At 38.3% G+C, this 17,647-nt stretch overlaps 1 protein-coding gene across 1 annotated transcript; it reads right to left on the bottom strand.

The window, feature by feature from the left end:
- Positions 1 to 1,352: 1,352 nt before the first annotated feature.
- Positions 1,353 to 12,635, bottom strand: LOC140748769 (uncharacterized). Its single transcript, XM_073081638.1, has 13 exons — positions 12,485 to 12,635; positions 11,260 to 11,365; positions 9,885 to 9,970; positions 8,603 to 8,751; positions 7,701 to 7,833; positions 6,434 to 6,560; positions 5,703 to 5,770; positions 5,189 to 5,315; positions 4,662 to 4,777; positions 3,967 to 4,158; positions 3,203 to 3,348; positions 1,960 to 2,089; positions 1,353 to 1,459 (listed from the first exon to the last, which is right to left on the bottom strand). The coding sequence occupies exons 1-13, from the start codon at positions 12,543 to 12,545 to the stop codon at positions 1,398 to 1,400; spliced, it is 1,503 nt and encodes a 500-aa protein (XP_072937739.1). The 5' UTR covers positions 12,546 to 12,635; the 3' UTR covers positions 1,353 to 1,397.
- Between the last annotated feature and the right edge of the window lie 5,012 nt (positions 12,636 to 17,647).

Raw genomic sequence — 17,647 nt, 5'->3', positions numbered from 1 at the left:
TAAAAATCGATTTTCGATCTATTAAGGGGTGTAGCTAGCTAAAAAAATGCTTGTTAGGACCAAACAACCACTGAAATAGGTAACAGTCAGCAAAAAAAATGTCTATAACACATTTGTTAGTCTGTAATATCCAATCAACTGTGAAAAAATCTAATTATGATTTTCTAGGATGTAATATCGATTCACTAAATGAATCCATTACTAGAGATTGATTAGAATAATCAATTTTTTTTGTCCAAAAAATCAATTCTTTAATTAATTGCTAATTTCAAATTCCCTAATGTTCATTTTAGTGTCAAATGTAATAATATAAAGGTGGTAGAACTTATTGTGGTTGAACGTAAGCGGCATCACTACCACACCGTTCTTATAAAAGATCATAATAGTATAAGAATACTGTATACCACCTCAAAAGATGTTACCAACGTCCTTGTAATTTTTCTTTTTTTTTAAATTTGAATATAATAAATAGAATGATGGGATCAACTCCTGAGAATAAGTTATCAAATCGGAGACATGAGGCATTCCAATGTAGTCTTTAAGATTAGCAGCACATCTGTGGGCAACCTTAAGTAGAACTACAATTCTATCTGGGGTTGATTACAGATGTCCATATGCACTGATCTCTTGTGTTGATTTTTTTTTACATTACGGTTCACAATTAATGAAAATTATATAGTTTCCTATGAATTTTTAAGTGTTTATTTAAGGTTTTTTTAGTTAGGTTTTTTTAACTATATTTAAAATAAATATAGTTAAAAAAACTAAAAAACACGCTTTTATGATGAAATCAACTTAAAATTAGAAAATAATTTTCAATCTAGGAATCAATTAAGGAACAATAAATTGTATAATTGTGAAAAAAGCGTGGAGTGCTCCACTTATCAGTTTTCGAAAAGCACCCCACACTATGAGTACGGAAACCTAAAAATCATTCTACAAGATGGCATTATAGATATGTTTCAGTACATTTGAGTTATAGGGAAATAACATTATTATTTTTCAAAACTAAAAATCAATCTAGTAACTTTGCCTGAACTCTCCGTCAGGCGCTTTTTCTCGCTTCGAAAATCGTTAATCCTGAGGATGTTGATAAGGACAATGGTACAAAATTATTAAAATCGTGTATTGGCATCGGTTTTTGATAATTTTTCAAAATTTTGAATTAAACTGAACGTTCAGTGTATAGAAATCGGGTTCAAAGATTCCGTTACTGTTACGTACTTACATACATACAACCCAAGCTAATAAAAGCGTGTTAATAAAAAACAATTTGAGCATAACATTTATTGTAAACTTATCATTAAATAATTAATTACAACTTAGTTTTAAGAATTGAACCATTTATGTATGTAATAAGCAGAAAGGCAATAAACTTTTATTAAATAAATTTTGTTTTATATTGAATCTGTCACTTCACTTAATGTCTCAGCTTGGTTGGATTTTGAAGAAGATTTTTCTGCAAAAAATAATATGCTTTGTTAAAAAAAAATGTTAAGATACAGTATATTCATCATCAACATCAACAAACCATTATCGTCCCACTGCTGGGCACGGGTCTCCTCTCAGAATGAGAAGGATTAGGCCATAGTCCACCACGCTGGCCAAGTGCGTATTGGTAGACTTCACATACCTTTGAGTTTTTTTTTTAATAAATCTTGCAGGTATGTAGGTTTCCTCACGATGATTTCCTTCACTGTTTAAGCAAGTGATAATTAATTTCTAATCCGCACATAATTTTGAAAAATCAGAGGTGGGATTTGAGCCTCGGACCCCTCGATCGAGAGGCCGAGATTCTTAACCACTAGACTATCTAATAAAGCCGGCGATGCATTGGCGACTCCTCTGGTGTTACAAATGTCCATAGGCGACGTTGACTTTCCATCAGGTAGCACGTCTGCTTTATCGTTAGACGTATCGTTTTATAATTGTATAAAAAAAATTGCAGAGGGTACCTACCAATCATGCAGATAGAGTATTGTGGGGTATCACACGGCAGACCATACACGAGACCATTCAAATGATCTTGTCTGTCCAGGTTGAGGCATGGACTGTCTGTACTGAACTCTTCATCAAGCCATGGGGGCATCTGAAAGTCATCAATTCATCACCAGTTACATACATTTTTATAAATCTATCACGTAAGCAGGTATCCTCACGATGTTTTCCTTCACCGTTTAGCAAGTGATAATTAATTTCTAATACGCACATAGCTTTGAAAAATCAGAGGTGCCTGGGATTTGAACCTCGGACCCCCCGATCGAGAGGCCGAGTTTCTTAAATCTTAACCACTAGGCTATCACAGCTTACATGGATATACAGGGTGAATTTTTCAAATTGTGAACTATATGGATAAGCGAAAATGCTGAAAGGAGTTATGAGGCCGATTTTGATAATAACAAAAACTGCATCATTAGATTTTTTTTAAACTAGTTTCCTAGATGGGAATGGAACAAGTTTATTTTGAAAAAAAAATATCTGTTTTATTTCGTCATCGGATAGTGTTACTTGCAAGGATCAAATTCTGAGAAGTAATGATGAATGACAAATTAAAGGAAAATGCGCCTTAAGGGCATAGAGGGCCTGTTCCCAGAGCCCCGACGTCAGACGGGTCCAAAAGTTAAAATATTTATTTAATGTGTAGTTTCGTAAATCGAGATCGTGTGAGGGCTTAAAGGCCCGGCATTTAAGGCCTTAAGGCTTAAGAGTCATGGATGTAACAAGTTATAGTCCACGGCAAACTTCTAGTCCGCTCTGAAGTTGTTGCGCGCAGGTGTAGTCATACAATTTGCTATGGCGACGCGATTCATTTCTATATTCAGAGCGGACTAGCAGTTTTACGCAGACTATACCAATACCTGTAATATACTTCGTAACGTAAGGGCACACTAACGAAGTTATGTACCCATCGGCGAGAGCAGCGGGGGGTGTCGGGGGGGACGCGCTGTCTTCGTCCCGCTCATATCTACAATTTGCTGTTGCAACGCGACTCGTTTCTATACCCCGAGCGGACTAGAAGTTTGGCGCGGACCTTAACTTGTTACAACAGTTACATCCATGACTATTTAAGTCATATCTTAGTGCCTTAAATGCCAGGGCCCTAACACTATTTCAATTTTCGAAACTACACATTAAATAAATATTTTAACTTTTGGAGCCTTTTCCTTCAATTTGTCCGTAATCATTACTCTACTCTACTTACATACAACCCAACAACGGAGTCCCCAAAGCTTTTATGGTCGGGAATGCGTCGCCCGTTTCCAGGGTTGTACCAGGAGTATGACAGGAGGTCTGTATTCTGGTCCTTCGACATGTTTAGACGCCCAGATATCCATACGTGTTCCACCGCTAAAAGAAATAATAAATTAATAATCTTATATATAAAATTCTCGTGTCACAATGTTAGTTACCATACTCCTCCGAAACGGCTTTGCCGATTTTCACCAAATTTTATATGCATATTCAGTAGGTCTGAGAATCGGCTATTATCTATTTTTCATACCCCTAAGTGATAAGGGTTGTTCACCCTTAACATTTTATTTATTTATATATAATAGTCATTTAAAAACATAATATAAATTTAATTTGACAGCCCGATTGGCGGAGCGGTCCTTATACCGATCTGACGCGCAAAGGATTCGATTCACGGCTAAACAGATATCAAATGTTTTCGGTGAATTTAGATATTTGTGCCGGGTCTGGGTGTTAGTGTATTCATCTTTGTGTGTGTCCATGACATCCACGATATAGGGAATTCTAGTGTGGAACTGTGAATGTAGATTTTTTTATCAACATTGTATCGCTCGCGCCAAACTGCTAGTCAGCTCTGAAGTTGTTGTGAGCAGGTGTAGGTGCTATGGCGACGCGATTCATTTCTATATTCAGAGCGGACTAGCAGTTTTACGCGGACTAGTGTTTATCAGTTCTGCTACTTAACAATAGATGGCGCCACAACCAATAACTTACGTTCATCCTTATTTTCGCCCATTACAAGAAGTAGTTGTACCAAAATATCATTATTGTCGACGCTTGCCAAACTTCCGTTCATTTTTTGACAATTTTCAAAAGCATGTTGCCAATACATTAGTTGGCGTACAAGCACGTAGTAATAGAGATCGTCGCTAGGTGGCAGTGGTGTTATACGTAGGGCCGGTACACCTGTAATATTACCTTTTAGAAAAGCTTCTGTTTTATATTATGCAAAAAAACCTAATTATAATCTAAGAAAAATAATAATATATTTAAAAGTGGCACCACCTCCACTTCGGTCTAATAACATCAGTGTTAAGCGCTGCTGTGTTCTGGTTTGAAAGGTGTGGTAAGGGAGACATACTTTTTCCAGACATTGAAGCTTAGTCCTAAGGAGTAGCGGCGCATCTGTGGCTGAACTCAGGTAGGAATCTAATCCTATCTTGGGTTGATTACAGGTGTCCATGGGCGGCAGCAGCTAATCTGGAGTTCAAAAATGCGGACTGCTTGCTCTTCTGCTACTTCTATATAAAATAAATAATTATTTAAGAATTAAAAAAATAACATATAAATGTTTATAAATTTCTAAAGTTACCGCTACTGTTCACTAGATGGCATTGAAATATCTGTTTATTTTTACATTATTTCTAAAGTTACCGCTACTGCCCACTAGATGGCGTTACAATAAATACCTTGGTAGCAAATGAATTGCATTTTCCTTTCGCAGCGGGCTTCTAAGAATACCGGCGCCTTCGTACTATGTCTGTCTAGTTGTAAGCAACCATTTTGTTTTATGTTCGACCCATCTCTGTAAAATAAAAATATTATATACGTATGTATTCATAAATGCGAAAGATATATTAAGATTTAAAGATGGTAGAGCCAGTAGGTATTTTGTTTTATAATGTAGGAGTAGCAGACGAGCATGCAGTCCACCTGATGGTAAGTAACTACTGCCGCCCATGGACATCTGTAATCAACCCCAGATAGGATTAGATATTCCTACCTGAGGTCGGCCACAGATGCACTGCTACCCCTGAGGACTAAGCTAGAATGCCTTGGAAAAGTTTGTCCCCTTTACCATACCCTTCAAACCGGAACACAGCAGCGCCTAACACTACTGTTATTAGGTAGAAATAGGTGTGGCAGTGTTGCCGCCGGAGTCGAACCACAAAGGGTTTTACCATCTTTATAATTTACCTATTTATTGTTGAGTTACCTCATGGGTGGCCACTGTCCAGGTTCCATGTCGGAGTATAGAACAGGATGGAAGATGCTGACTCCGGTATCCAGCCAAGTCCACTGCCCCAGTGACCCTCGGGCACCAACCCACGCACTTTCAATACCTGTAATAGATTACCATTGCAAACATAGTCACATTGAATTAAATACATTTTGAAGGTGGTAAAACTCTCTGCAGTTAGACTCCGGCGGCACCACGGCCACATCTATTTCTGCCTAATAACAGCAATGTTAAACGCTGCTGTGTTCAGTTTGAAGGGTGTGGTAAGAGAGACAGACTTTTCAGATTCGTTCCAGCTTAGTCCTCAGGGGAAGCGGCGCACCTGTGGCTTCAGTTAGAAATCTAATCTTATTAGGGGAGAAATCAGATGTCCATAGGAGGTCGTACCATCAGATGGCCTGCATGCTTGCCTGCTACTCCTATATTATAAAAAATATTGCACAATTATGTTAATTAAAATACCACAAATTTGTTGGTCTTTGAAACTTACTTGGTCTAGATTTCAGCATTGTCAACCCCAATTTCCTTAGACATTTCATGGTGGAGACATTAGCCAACCTATAATATAAAATATTATAGTTATTATAATAAAAATATCATGATGAGTACAAAAATATCAAATAAAAGATCTTAAATAAATATTTTATGCTTAAAATGAACGTGGCGATAGTACCTCCCCGGTCGAAACATACTGGCTTTACCACCTTTTACCTGGACTCATTTAGTACCATGTATGTGTTTAAGGACAACATCTTCTTTAATTAGGCAGACCTTTTTTGTTTACCGTCAAACCCATGATTTGCCAATATTGCCACATCCAGTTTAAGAAAACTCTAGCTACACACAAGACCATGCTCGTCTGCTTCTCCTGTATTATAAAAATAAGGTAATTATGAAGGGTGGTATAACCCTTTGTGGTTCGACTCCGGCGGCACCACCGCCACACCTATTTCTACCTAATAACAACAGTGTTAGGCGCTGCTGTGTTCCGGTTTGAAGGGTGTGGTAAGGGAGACAGACTTTTCCGAGGCGTTCCAGCTTAGTCCTCAGGGGCAGCGGCGCATCCGTGGCTAACCTCAGTTAGGAATATATAATCGTATCTGGGGTACATTACAGATGTGCATGGGCGGCAGTAGCCACTTACCATCAGGTGCATTGCTTGCTCGTCTGCTACTCCTGTATAATAAAAATAAGGTACCAAATTAAATGAAAGCAACTCACGTCATCTTTCGCAGCAGGCAGTAAGAAGCGGCTTGCGCCCAGTCCAACCGTCCATCGTATAACCGGTAAAGACCAGTCCTGCATCTGACTGCTTTTAACTCTTTTATCCGGACTTCTACACGTGCCTCTGTTGAGAATTGAACAATTTCATTTAATTTCATTGATTTTGTTTCTAGAGCCATAATTTTATGGTGCCGTTATTAAAGCTATTTCCATTATGTCATTAAAGTCTGGGTGTTTTTTGCACTTGTCTATGTGTGTGAACGTAGAATATTGGGAATTGTAGTGTGTGACGTATCGTAAAATATCGCTGTTAATGGCAGTAGAAATTATTCTGAGAAAATATTTTGCCATAAATACTTTTTTCAGGAGTTGTTCAACCTCAGAACAGAACAGAACAGAAAAAACTTTATTGTTTACATTTTTTTTCAATAACTGTAAGGTACAATGCAAATTACGTATTGTTGATTCGTTTTCAAAGAATACTAAATTTTCTCATTAATTTATATCTATGCTTAATTCTCTCTCCTTTGTTCTACTACCTCCGTGCTATTGTGTTTTAATTCGTTTATTCTATATTCACTAACTCACTTAATTTCACATGGACAAACATGCCTGCCCCACACACTACGGTGAACCGGAGAGGTCTACCTGTTCAGGTATGCCTGCGATGGTACACCAGACCGTGTGTGGGAATAGACCTGTGCGGTATTTAAACCTGTGCAAGATCAAAATTTTGTGTTTTCGTGTGACACCGTGCGGTGCGTCATCGTCTTCAATGAATGTTATCAAACAGAACTGAACACCGTACGGTACACCGGATCATGCCCATGCACGCTACCGACGTGCGGTTAACCTGTACAGCCAAACCTGCATGGGTAAATTGTCCGGTAGACCGTAGCGTGTATGGCTTACATATAACGTCGATTGTCAATAAAATACATAATATAGATAAAGATACATAGTTAAAAAACTAAAACCACGCTAAAATCGCACAAGGAAAATCGTTAATACTGATTCCTGACGATTCTAATGAGGAAATTGGGATAAAATTATTAAAATCGTGCATTGTCATCGGTTCTTGATAATTGTTCAAAATTTTAAATTAATCGGACCGTTCAAAGTGGGTAAAAATCGAGTTCAAAGATTCCGTTACATGCATACATAGATACAAACATACAACCCAAGCTAATAAAAGTGTGGTAAAAACTAAAGCAACCAACGAAAGCGTGCCCTAAATATGCAACACCATCTATTATGAACTTACCTCTCTCGCAAACAAACGGTCTGTCGAGATGGCAGGGCAGATCCAGGAACACGGGCAGGTCGTGGCTAACCCTCTCCAGCGCTACGCAGTCAGCGCCACCTTCTGGTACCGGGACGTGGGTACGGTTGAGCCACTGTTGGTTACAAAACACCAAGTAATGAAATACTGCTTCTAGGTGCAAAAAGAGTTCTTATATAAAGCCGGCGATACTTTGGCGACTCCTCTGGAGTTGCAAATGTTCATAGGCGACATTGACTACTTTCCATCAGGTAGCACGTCTGCCTAATCGTTAGGTTAAACAATTAAAAAAATACCTGCGTTTTCGCGGTCAGAGATCAATGTCATCTATTGGTGACTGGCACCTTAAGTTGTTTTTATCTAAACAGGAAAGTTTTTTTTTTTTTGAGATACAAAGGACCCTATGTGCTTTTCTGAACCTCTGACAACGTGAAATTGTATCAAAGAAACTAACATTCGCATTTATAACATTAGGTAAGACTGAGCAACGCCATTTTACCCGCATTAAAAAAAGAAATGTTGATGTGAATTAAGTATGAGTGAATTTTTAACATTTTTTTTTTCAGGAGACCACGGCGTGATTTTTAAAAATACTCAGGAAGTTTCAAGCGTTTTTATGTTTTTGCACAGCACACTCATTATTTTCCTAAAGTAAAATGAGTTTCAGTTACTCCTTATAACATCAGGTAACTGCCAGTAAAAGTCCTGTCATAATCTGTCCAGCCGTTTTAGAGATTAGCCAGAACAAATAGATAGACAGACATTTTTTTGCTATAGGTACTCGTATAAACTTTCAAAAGATCCATAGAGTAAAAATCTGTTGCTTTGGTATTACAAACAGACAAATAAATTTTATTTATTTGTATAAATGTATGCATACTTACTACAGGAAACCGTTTCATAGTATACCCATCCCGCTCGCTCGCCAGGATATCCGCAGCAGTCCGTCTCAGTCCCACACCGCCCCTCCACCTGTAGCCTTCGGGATCATCTCCGGAGTCTCTTCTAGCACCAATCCATACTGATTCTACAGCTAGAAACATAACGAATACATTGTTAAAATAAACCCTAATGTATTTTATAGAACCATAGAACCTATTTCTGGACACCACAAGTAGCCTTAAAATAAATGTTCTGAAAATTTAAGAAATTGTGATTTAATTTTTTTATCTATTTTTAATTGAATGCAAGTTTGTAATGTGTAAAGAATATTTTAATTTCTGTTCAAATGTCATAAATAATCTATTCTGTTTTTGCGCGTTATAAAAATGAGATGAGAGTGTTTTTTTTAATGTAACAACATTTTCGCGAGCCGAACGAAGTTAGTTTCGAACGAGAATTTCTATTAAGTATATTTTTAAAATATAAGTAAGTAAATACAAAACATATTTTGACAAAAGCAGGATTATTTTTGTATCTATGTCTATTTTTATGGCATGGCCTGCGGCTTATATGGCTTGTTTGAATAAAAATATGGAGTGATTGTTACTATGTGCTATGAAATTCAGAAATCATAAGAAACTCAGGCTGAGTTTGACTAATGTGCATTAACCTAGCTAGAAAGTACCCTAACCACCCGCCACCCTAATATAAAAGGTCTTAAAAATATTATTAATTATTTTGAAAATACTAAAAGCGCGATTCAAGATACACGTAACGCCATCTATTGCCGAGTGGACGGCAACTTTTCTTCCCAACATATTTGAACATTTTGCACGCCACAATCTACACTAGTATTATAAAGAGGAAAACTTTGTTTGTTTGTTTGGTTGTAATGAATAGGCTCAAAAACTACTGGACCGATTTTAAAACTTCTTTTACCATTCGAAAGCTACATTATCTACGAGTAACATAGGCTATATTTAATATGATATATGTTTGATAAATAGATTTTGAGGCAGTACAAAGTTTGCTTGGTCAGCTAGTCTTATATATAAAATTCTCGTGTCACAAATCACAATGTTAGTTACCGTACTCCTCCTAAACGGCTTTATCGATTCTCACCAAATTTAACATGCATATTCAGTAGATATAAGAATCGGCTAGTATCTATTTTTCATACCCCTAAGTGAAAAGGGTTGTTTCCTTAACATTTTTTTATTTATATGGCAACACAACGTTTGCCGGGTCAGCTAGTCAAACTATGAATTCTTATGTAGTACTTACAGAACTGCAGCTCAGACAGCGCTTCTGCCAAGAATTCTGCTTTCTCTCTTGTTTCTATCATGGCCAGGGATCCATTGTGTTGACCGCTGTTGATAAAACGAATGATTCAAATCAAAATAAATCAAATCAAGTCACATTAAGTCAAATCATATTAATACAAATTAACTTAATTTATGCTAAGAATTAAATTATTTTCGAATTACATATATTGAAGTTACGAAATGATATTTGTCACTATGTATTTAAAGGCTTTCTACACACAGCCCCACACTAGGATTCTCTGTATCGTGGGTGCCATGGACACATACAAAGAGAAATATACAAACACCCAGACCCAAACCAGATTCGTCATCCACATATCTGTCTGGCCGGGGATCAAATCCGGAACCCTTTACGCGACCGACCGGTATGGTGACCGCTCCGCCACGCGGGTCATCTTTGAGGCTCATTCTTAATGCAAATGGTGATGAAGCAAAGATGATGATGATAAATTAGTGATAGTGATAGGCTAGTAGTGGCTAGAAACTCGGTCTTTCAATATTAGGGTTCGAATCCCAGGCCCACTTTAAATAAACTTAAAGATCATCATCATCAACAACCCATTATTGTTCCACTGCTGGGCACGGGTCCTCTCAGAATGAGAAGGATTAGGCCATAGTCCACCGCGCTGGCCAAGTGCGTATTGGTGGACTTCATACACCTTTGAGATTTTTTTTATAGATCTCTCAGGTATGCAGGTTTCCTCACGATGTTTTCCTTCACCGTTTAGCAAGTGATAATTAATTTGTAATACGCAACATAACTTTGAAAAATCAGAGGTGGGTGCCTGGGATGTGAACCTCGGACCCCTCGATCGATAGGCCGAGTTTCTTAACCACTAGGCTATCACTGTTTTTTTCACATCACAAACAAACATCACTTGTTTAACGGTAAAGGAAAACATAATAAGGAAATAATTACGACGAGCTTTTGCCCGCGGCTTCGCTCGCGTTACGAAGTAATATTTTCATCCCCTATTTTATCCCCTTGGGGGTAGAATTGATCAAACTCCTTTCTTAGCGAATGCCTACGTCATAACATCTACCTGCATGCCAAATTTCAGCCCGATCCGTCCAGTGGTTTGGGCTGTGCGTTGATAGATCACTATGTAAGTCAGTCACCTTTGAGTTATATATATTTAGAGATAAGGTGATGAAGCAATAATGGCTAATATAAATCCGTGATAGTGATAGGCTAGAAACTCGGCCTTTCAATATAAGGGTTGAGGTTCAAATCCCAGGCTCACCTTAAATAAACTTAAACATCACTTGCTTCAACGGTAAAGGGAAACATCATAAGGAAATTTTATACAAAATAGGGTACGTTATATACTTACAGGCATAATATCTTGGCGTTTTCCCAGGAAACCGGTAAATTCTGGATAATGTACTCCTTATCCTCGAAAATGTAGGATTCCCGTCTTTCAGAGGATGCTATGGGGACTGTAATAAACATTTTAAATGAAAACATATTGCCAAATAAGCAATTCACCTATTTCTACCTAATAACAGCAGTGTTAGGCGCTGCTGTGTTCCGGTTTGAAGGGTGTGGTAAGGGAGACTTTTCCGAGGCGTTCCAGCTTAGTCCTCAGGGGTAGCGGCGCATCTGTGGCCGGCCTCAGTTGGTTACAGATGTTCATACAGCAGTGACTTACCATCAGGTAGATTTTTTTTAATGATATAGGAGTAGCAGACGAGCATGCAGTCCACCTGATGGTAAGTGGCTACTGCCACCCATGGCCTGTAATCAACCTCAGATAACATTGGATTCCTACCCGAGTTCGACCACAAATATGTCGCTACCGAATGGAATAAGCTGAAATGCCTCGCTAAAGTATTTCTCCCTTACCACGTCCTTTAAACCAGAACACAGCAGCGTTAACACTGCTGTTGTTAGGTAGAAATAGGTGTGGCGGTGGTGCCGCCGCCGTCGAACCACGGAGGGTTCTACCACCTTCAAACTTTCAAATTTTAAGCAAAAGCACAAAAATGCTTAAATTAAGTTGTTATAAATTAGAAAGTGGAGAAATTGCTGAATAATAAAACTTATAAATAAAAAAGTAATATATAGTAGGTACGTATTTTTGCAATTAGGTAAAATTATTAATATTTTTTTTATATATTTACTTGTACCTAACTTTAAAAAATATATACTTAATCAGACTACAATAGAAATGCTAATAAATACCTAAAAATTTAGCTATTATTTCTCACGAATTTAAAATAAACAAACGAAAAAAGAAAATCTTATATATAAAATTCTCATGTTAATCACAACGTATTTACCGTATTCCTCCGAAACGGCTTTACCGATTTTTACCGATTAGGTTTGTTCACCCTTAACATTTTTTTATTTATATGGCAACACAACGTTTGCCGGGTTAGTTAGTTATATATAATATACGTTTACGTCTTGTTTCTTTTTGTATTAATATTTTGTATACTATCAGTGGAAACTTGTTATTGACCTTTATGTACCTATTCTTCCCTTTTAATCTATGTATAATTGTATTTAGCTGTAAGTTTCCCAAAAATTGTAAAATAAAATAAAAAATAAAATACCTCTATATTGTTCATGGTAGCTAGCACCACACATAGACACGACAAACAATAAAAACAACATTTCGTTTATAATCACGTGTAACGTCCACGACGGGGACCACTGCACTGGTGGCTTTATTTCGAAAAAAGCATTTTAGAATCGCGATCATGATATCACTGTTATGTCACTGTTATAGAAATAATGCGCTGGACACTCATTGTTTTAAATAGATCGAGTTGTTTTCAAAATATGGTCCATCGTTAGATTTATTATGTGGTAATAGAGTTCCGCCTGATAACTCAGTCGCATTTGAGAAAGGGAGTTTACGGAGTGTCTATACGAACGCGAAATAGGTGTTTTTTTGAAGTTAAAACTTCTTGTGCGTTGTGCACTTTCGTGATAGGTAATAATAATGTCTATTTCTACCTAATAACAGCAGTGTTAGGCGCTGCTGTGTTCCGGTTTGAAGGGTGTGATAAGGGAGACAGACTTTCGAGGCGTTCCAGCTTAGTCCTCAGTAGCGGCGCATCTGTGACCGACCTCAGGTAGGAATATCTAATCCTATCTGGGGTTGATCACCGATGTCCATGGGCGGCAGCCACTTACCATCAGGTGGACTGCATGCTCGTCTGCTACTTCTATATTATAAAAAAGGTGATTTTTTGAAGTGAAAACTTCTTTAGCGGCTTTGTGCACATTCGTGATGGGTAAAAAATTTTAAACTCGCGTCAGGACGCGGCAAAGCAAACTGTAAAAGTTTAACATTCCCGGTGTCAGCATAGAAAAAATACGTCAATGGGTGTCAGTTTCTTTTTTTATTTATTATATTCTAATATTCAGGTTAGGTTTCGAAAGTTTTCACTTCTGCCGGCACCCCCCGACTGCAACCCGTTGTTTTTTTTAACCACGAGACCAGTTTTCTGCGGTTATATAGCCGTCGTTCCATCCACACTTAGACATGATGACTTACAAATTGTATTACAATATTTCTTTACTACCGGATCGGAAACACTGCAGGCAGCCTCAGGTAGGGATCTTATCTTATCTGGGGTTGATTATAGATCTCCATGCTTCGATGATAGTTTATAACTTTCAATTATAATCTAATATATAAAATTCTCGTGTCACAGTTTTCGTTGCCATACTCCTCCGAAACGGCTTGACCGATTTTGATGATTTTTTTGTGCTTATCCGGTATCTATGAGAATCGGCCAACATCTTCAAATCAAATCAAATCAAATTTTTTTATTCAAAATAGGTTCTTTACAGATCACTTTTTGAATGTCAAAGCAACTACCACCACTTCACAAGGTGTTTCGTTATGGAGAAGAAGCGGCGAAAGAAACTCCATAACACACATCTTTTAAAAGAAAATGTTTTTGACAATGTTAACTTAACGTAATGGTACATGTGGAGCTGGAGCTAATTCAGACCACACCGTTTTGTCAGTCAAATAATCACTTACTTTATAGTACGCTTTTTTACATAGCGTTAGTTTAATGACATGTTTAAACTTTTTTTCTGTGAGATTCAAAATGTGGTCGGGTATTTTATTGTAGTAGCGAATACAGTTGCCCACGAAAGATCTAGCCACCTTACATAATCTATGTTTAGGAATTGCTAATTTATTTCTATTTCTGGTATTAAAGTTATGGTGGTTACTATTTTTTTCAAACATATCAGTGTGTTTTCTTACATACATAATATTTTCATAAATGTATTGACTATGCACCGTCAATATATTAATAGTGGGAAACAGTTCTCTTAGGGACTCACCACGCCGCAGACTATATATTGACCTTATTGCTCTTTTTTGAATAGTAAATATAGAGTCTATGTCAGCAGCACTGCCCCACAGTAGAATGCCATAAGACATAATGCTGTGAAAGTAACTGAAATAGACAAGTCTGGCAGTGGGTATGTCTGTTAACTGTCTAATTCTTCTGACTGCAAAAGCTGCAGTACTAAGTCTGCTAGACAAAGCAGAGATGTGGGGACCCCACTGGAGTTTAGAATCAATGGTAATCCCCAAGAAAACAGTTTCATTGACGAATTGCAAAGTCTCACCATTTAGAGCGACATTCATCCCTATACTCCTTACATTTGGTAGCATAAATTTAATACATTTAGTTTTATTAGAATTTAAGAGTAGGTTGTTTGCATCAAACCAGTTCTGAATCCAGCAAAGAGTTTCATTAATATCGTTCGTATCCTGTGATTGTCGTTTTACTCTAAACACCAAGGAAGTGTCATCAGCAAACAAAACAACCTCAGATAAATCCTTTACTACATTTGGCAAATCATTTATATAAACTAAAAATAGAAACGGACCTAGGATGGAGCCCTGAGGTACACCTATTTTAATATTAGAACCTGCTGATAATGCTCCATTTACTTGCACTCGTTGAACTCTATTGTTTAAATAAGAATTTATCAACTTTAGAGAATTTCCCTGAATACCATAATATTGTAATTTTAACAATAAGGTTTTATGATCAACACAATCAAAAGCTTTTGACAAGTCACAAAAAATACCTATAGCATCATGTGCACAAGCACAATTTTATTATCAGCATTTTTTATTTTATTATGTATGAACTTAGATTTAGCAGCAATCTATTTTTCATCCCCCTAAATGTTAGGGGTAGTACAACCCTAAATTTTTTTTTATTTATATGGCAACACAACGTTTGTCGGGTCAGCTAGTTTTATATCATAAAATAGGTTAATGACAAGTGGTGCATTTTTTGCTTATAACATTTAATTGTTGATGAAAAATGATATTCCGCAAACAATTTTAACGACATGTGTAATTGGACTCTGTCAATTAATAGTGTAGTCTAGTGCTTGAAATTCGATCGTAATTAAACGTTAATAAATATGACACTTGGTTTCATGTATTTAAGGCCCGTGCCAGACATAGCACAAACTTTTGAACACATATTTGAACACATGTTTGTACATAGTGAAGCACGGGTGAGTTCAGAGCTTGCTTCAAATATTTGCACCTTGCTATTTGGTGTCGGTTTTTCGAGCGCACATCAAAGCGTTCAAACTTCAAATATGTGCGACGCCTGCTACACATGCACACAGTCCAGTTGCTAGGAGACATGACACGACTGACAGGTTAAGAAATTTAAACAAATAAGTATTCAAATGTGTGAGCAAAGTCTTTGTTCAAATATTTGTTTATGTCTGGCACGGGCTTAAGGATATAAAATAAACGCTTTAAACGTTTTCTACACTCACAGCCCCACACTAGGATTCCCTGTGTCGTGGGTGCTATGGACACACACATCGAGAAATACACAAACACCCAGACCCAGAAACAGAAATCTAAATTCGTCATTTAGATATCTGTCTGGCCGGGGATCGAACCCGGGACCCTTCGCGCGTCAGACCGGCATGGTGACCGCTCCGCCACGCGGGTTGTCTATAAGTATAACTATAGAAGTATTATAAAAACAAACACCCGACTGGTTAGAAATACTTATAGTCATATCACTCCGATAATTTAGACTCATATGTTAAAATCGTCAAGTTAATTCCGCTGTAAGGCATGTCAAAGATGTCCCTGTAGTTCCGGGACCAGAATAGAGCTACGGTATCCCCTGCCTGTCGTAAGAGGCGACTAAAAGGGGGCTTCCAGGGTGGCCGGCGGCAAGAGTGGGAGCTCGAACCGCCAACGACCCCGGGAAGGACAGCGGTACGTGTGGTCGCATACCGTCGTACACTCCAGACGGTGTGGCGAGCGTCAAGCTCACCTGAGTGGAGCCCGACGGGACACCGCGCTAAGAGGACTCCGGTTGCGTTCCGTTGGAGATCCCGGAGTCCTCTACGCAGCGCCGAGGACGGCCACCGGGGGGGTTTTAGTGCGGTAAGAGTCACATAACCCTGTGTCGCTCCCACGGCACCGGGTACCTTTTGAAGGTTTCTCGTTAACAAAAAAAAAGGCATGTCATAGAATGAGACATTCTCGATTCTGAGGTTCGACTCCGGCACCACCGCCACACCTATTTCTGCCTAACAACAGCAGTGTTAAGCGCTACTGTGTTCTGGTTTGAAATAGTAAGGGAGACATACTTTTCCGAGGCAATTCTACTTAGTACTCAGGAGGCATATCTATTTCCGACGTCGGGTAGGAATCCAATATTATCTTTTTTTTATAATATAGGAGTAGCAGACGAGCACGCAGTCCACCTGATGGTAAGTGGCTACAGCCGCCCATAGACATCTGTAATCAACCCCAGATAGGATTAGATATTCCTACCTGAGGTCGGTCACAGATGCGCCGCTACCCCTGAGGACTAGGCTGGAACGGCTCGGAAAAATCTGTCTACCTTACCACACCCTTCAAACCAGAACACAGCAGCGCGTAACACTGCTGTTATTAAGTAGAAATAGGTGTGGCGGTGGTGCCGCCGGAGTCGAACCACAAAGGGTTCTACCACCTTCATAGTTGGGGTTGATTATAGATGTCCATGGGCGGCAGTAGCCTTAACATCAAATAGACTGCTCGTCAACTACTTCTGTATTATAAAACACGCCAGAATTTTCTATAACTTAAGACATGCAGAAACTGATAACCCTTAAGTACAAAGGCCCTTTGTCCAAAAATAGAAGAAATCGCGCCCTGATAGAAGATTAGGACATGTTAATTAAACTTTTACGAGTGTGGAGCTGTTAGAAGGTAATTAACAAAAATCATGCCCGGAGTTGAGATGCGTTCAGAGCGGAACAGAGCGTGGGGTGGAGTCGAATGCATCAAGTTATTTTTTACAAAACTTGGGAGAGTAATGTTTTTTTATCGTATGAATGTATGTATGTATGTACGTATGTATGTATGTATGTATGTATGTATGTATGTATATATGTATGTATGTATGTATGTAATCGTTTCTTAAGGTATACCACCTTACAGTTTGAGAAATCTATCATTTTTAAAATGTAGAAGTAGCAGACCAGCATGCAGTCCACCTGATGGTAAGTTACCGCCCATGGACATCTATAATCAACCCCAGATATTACATTCCTACCGTGAGGTAAGCCTCAGATGCTGTCCCTGAAGACGAGTTGGAATTACTCGCAAATGTTTGTTTCTCTTACCACACCCTTCAAACTAGAACACAGCAGCGCTACACTGCTGTTATCAGGCAGAAATTGGTGTGGCGGTGGTGACGCCA

Source organism: Epargyreus clarus, unplaced genomic scaffold (genome assembly GCF_041222505.1).
Source record: "Epargyreus clarus isolate Ecla_fem2 unplaced genomic scaffold, WU_Ecla_fem_2.2 ptg000016l, whole genome shotgun sequence".
Classification (NCBI taxonomy): domain Eukaryota; kingdom Metazoa; phylum Arthropoda; class Insecta; order Lepidoptera; family Hesperiidae; genus Epargyreus; species Epargyreus clarus.
The sequence above is the reverse complement of the archived record's forward strand: the minus strand, read 5'-3'. Positions and strand labels throughout refer to the sequence as shown.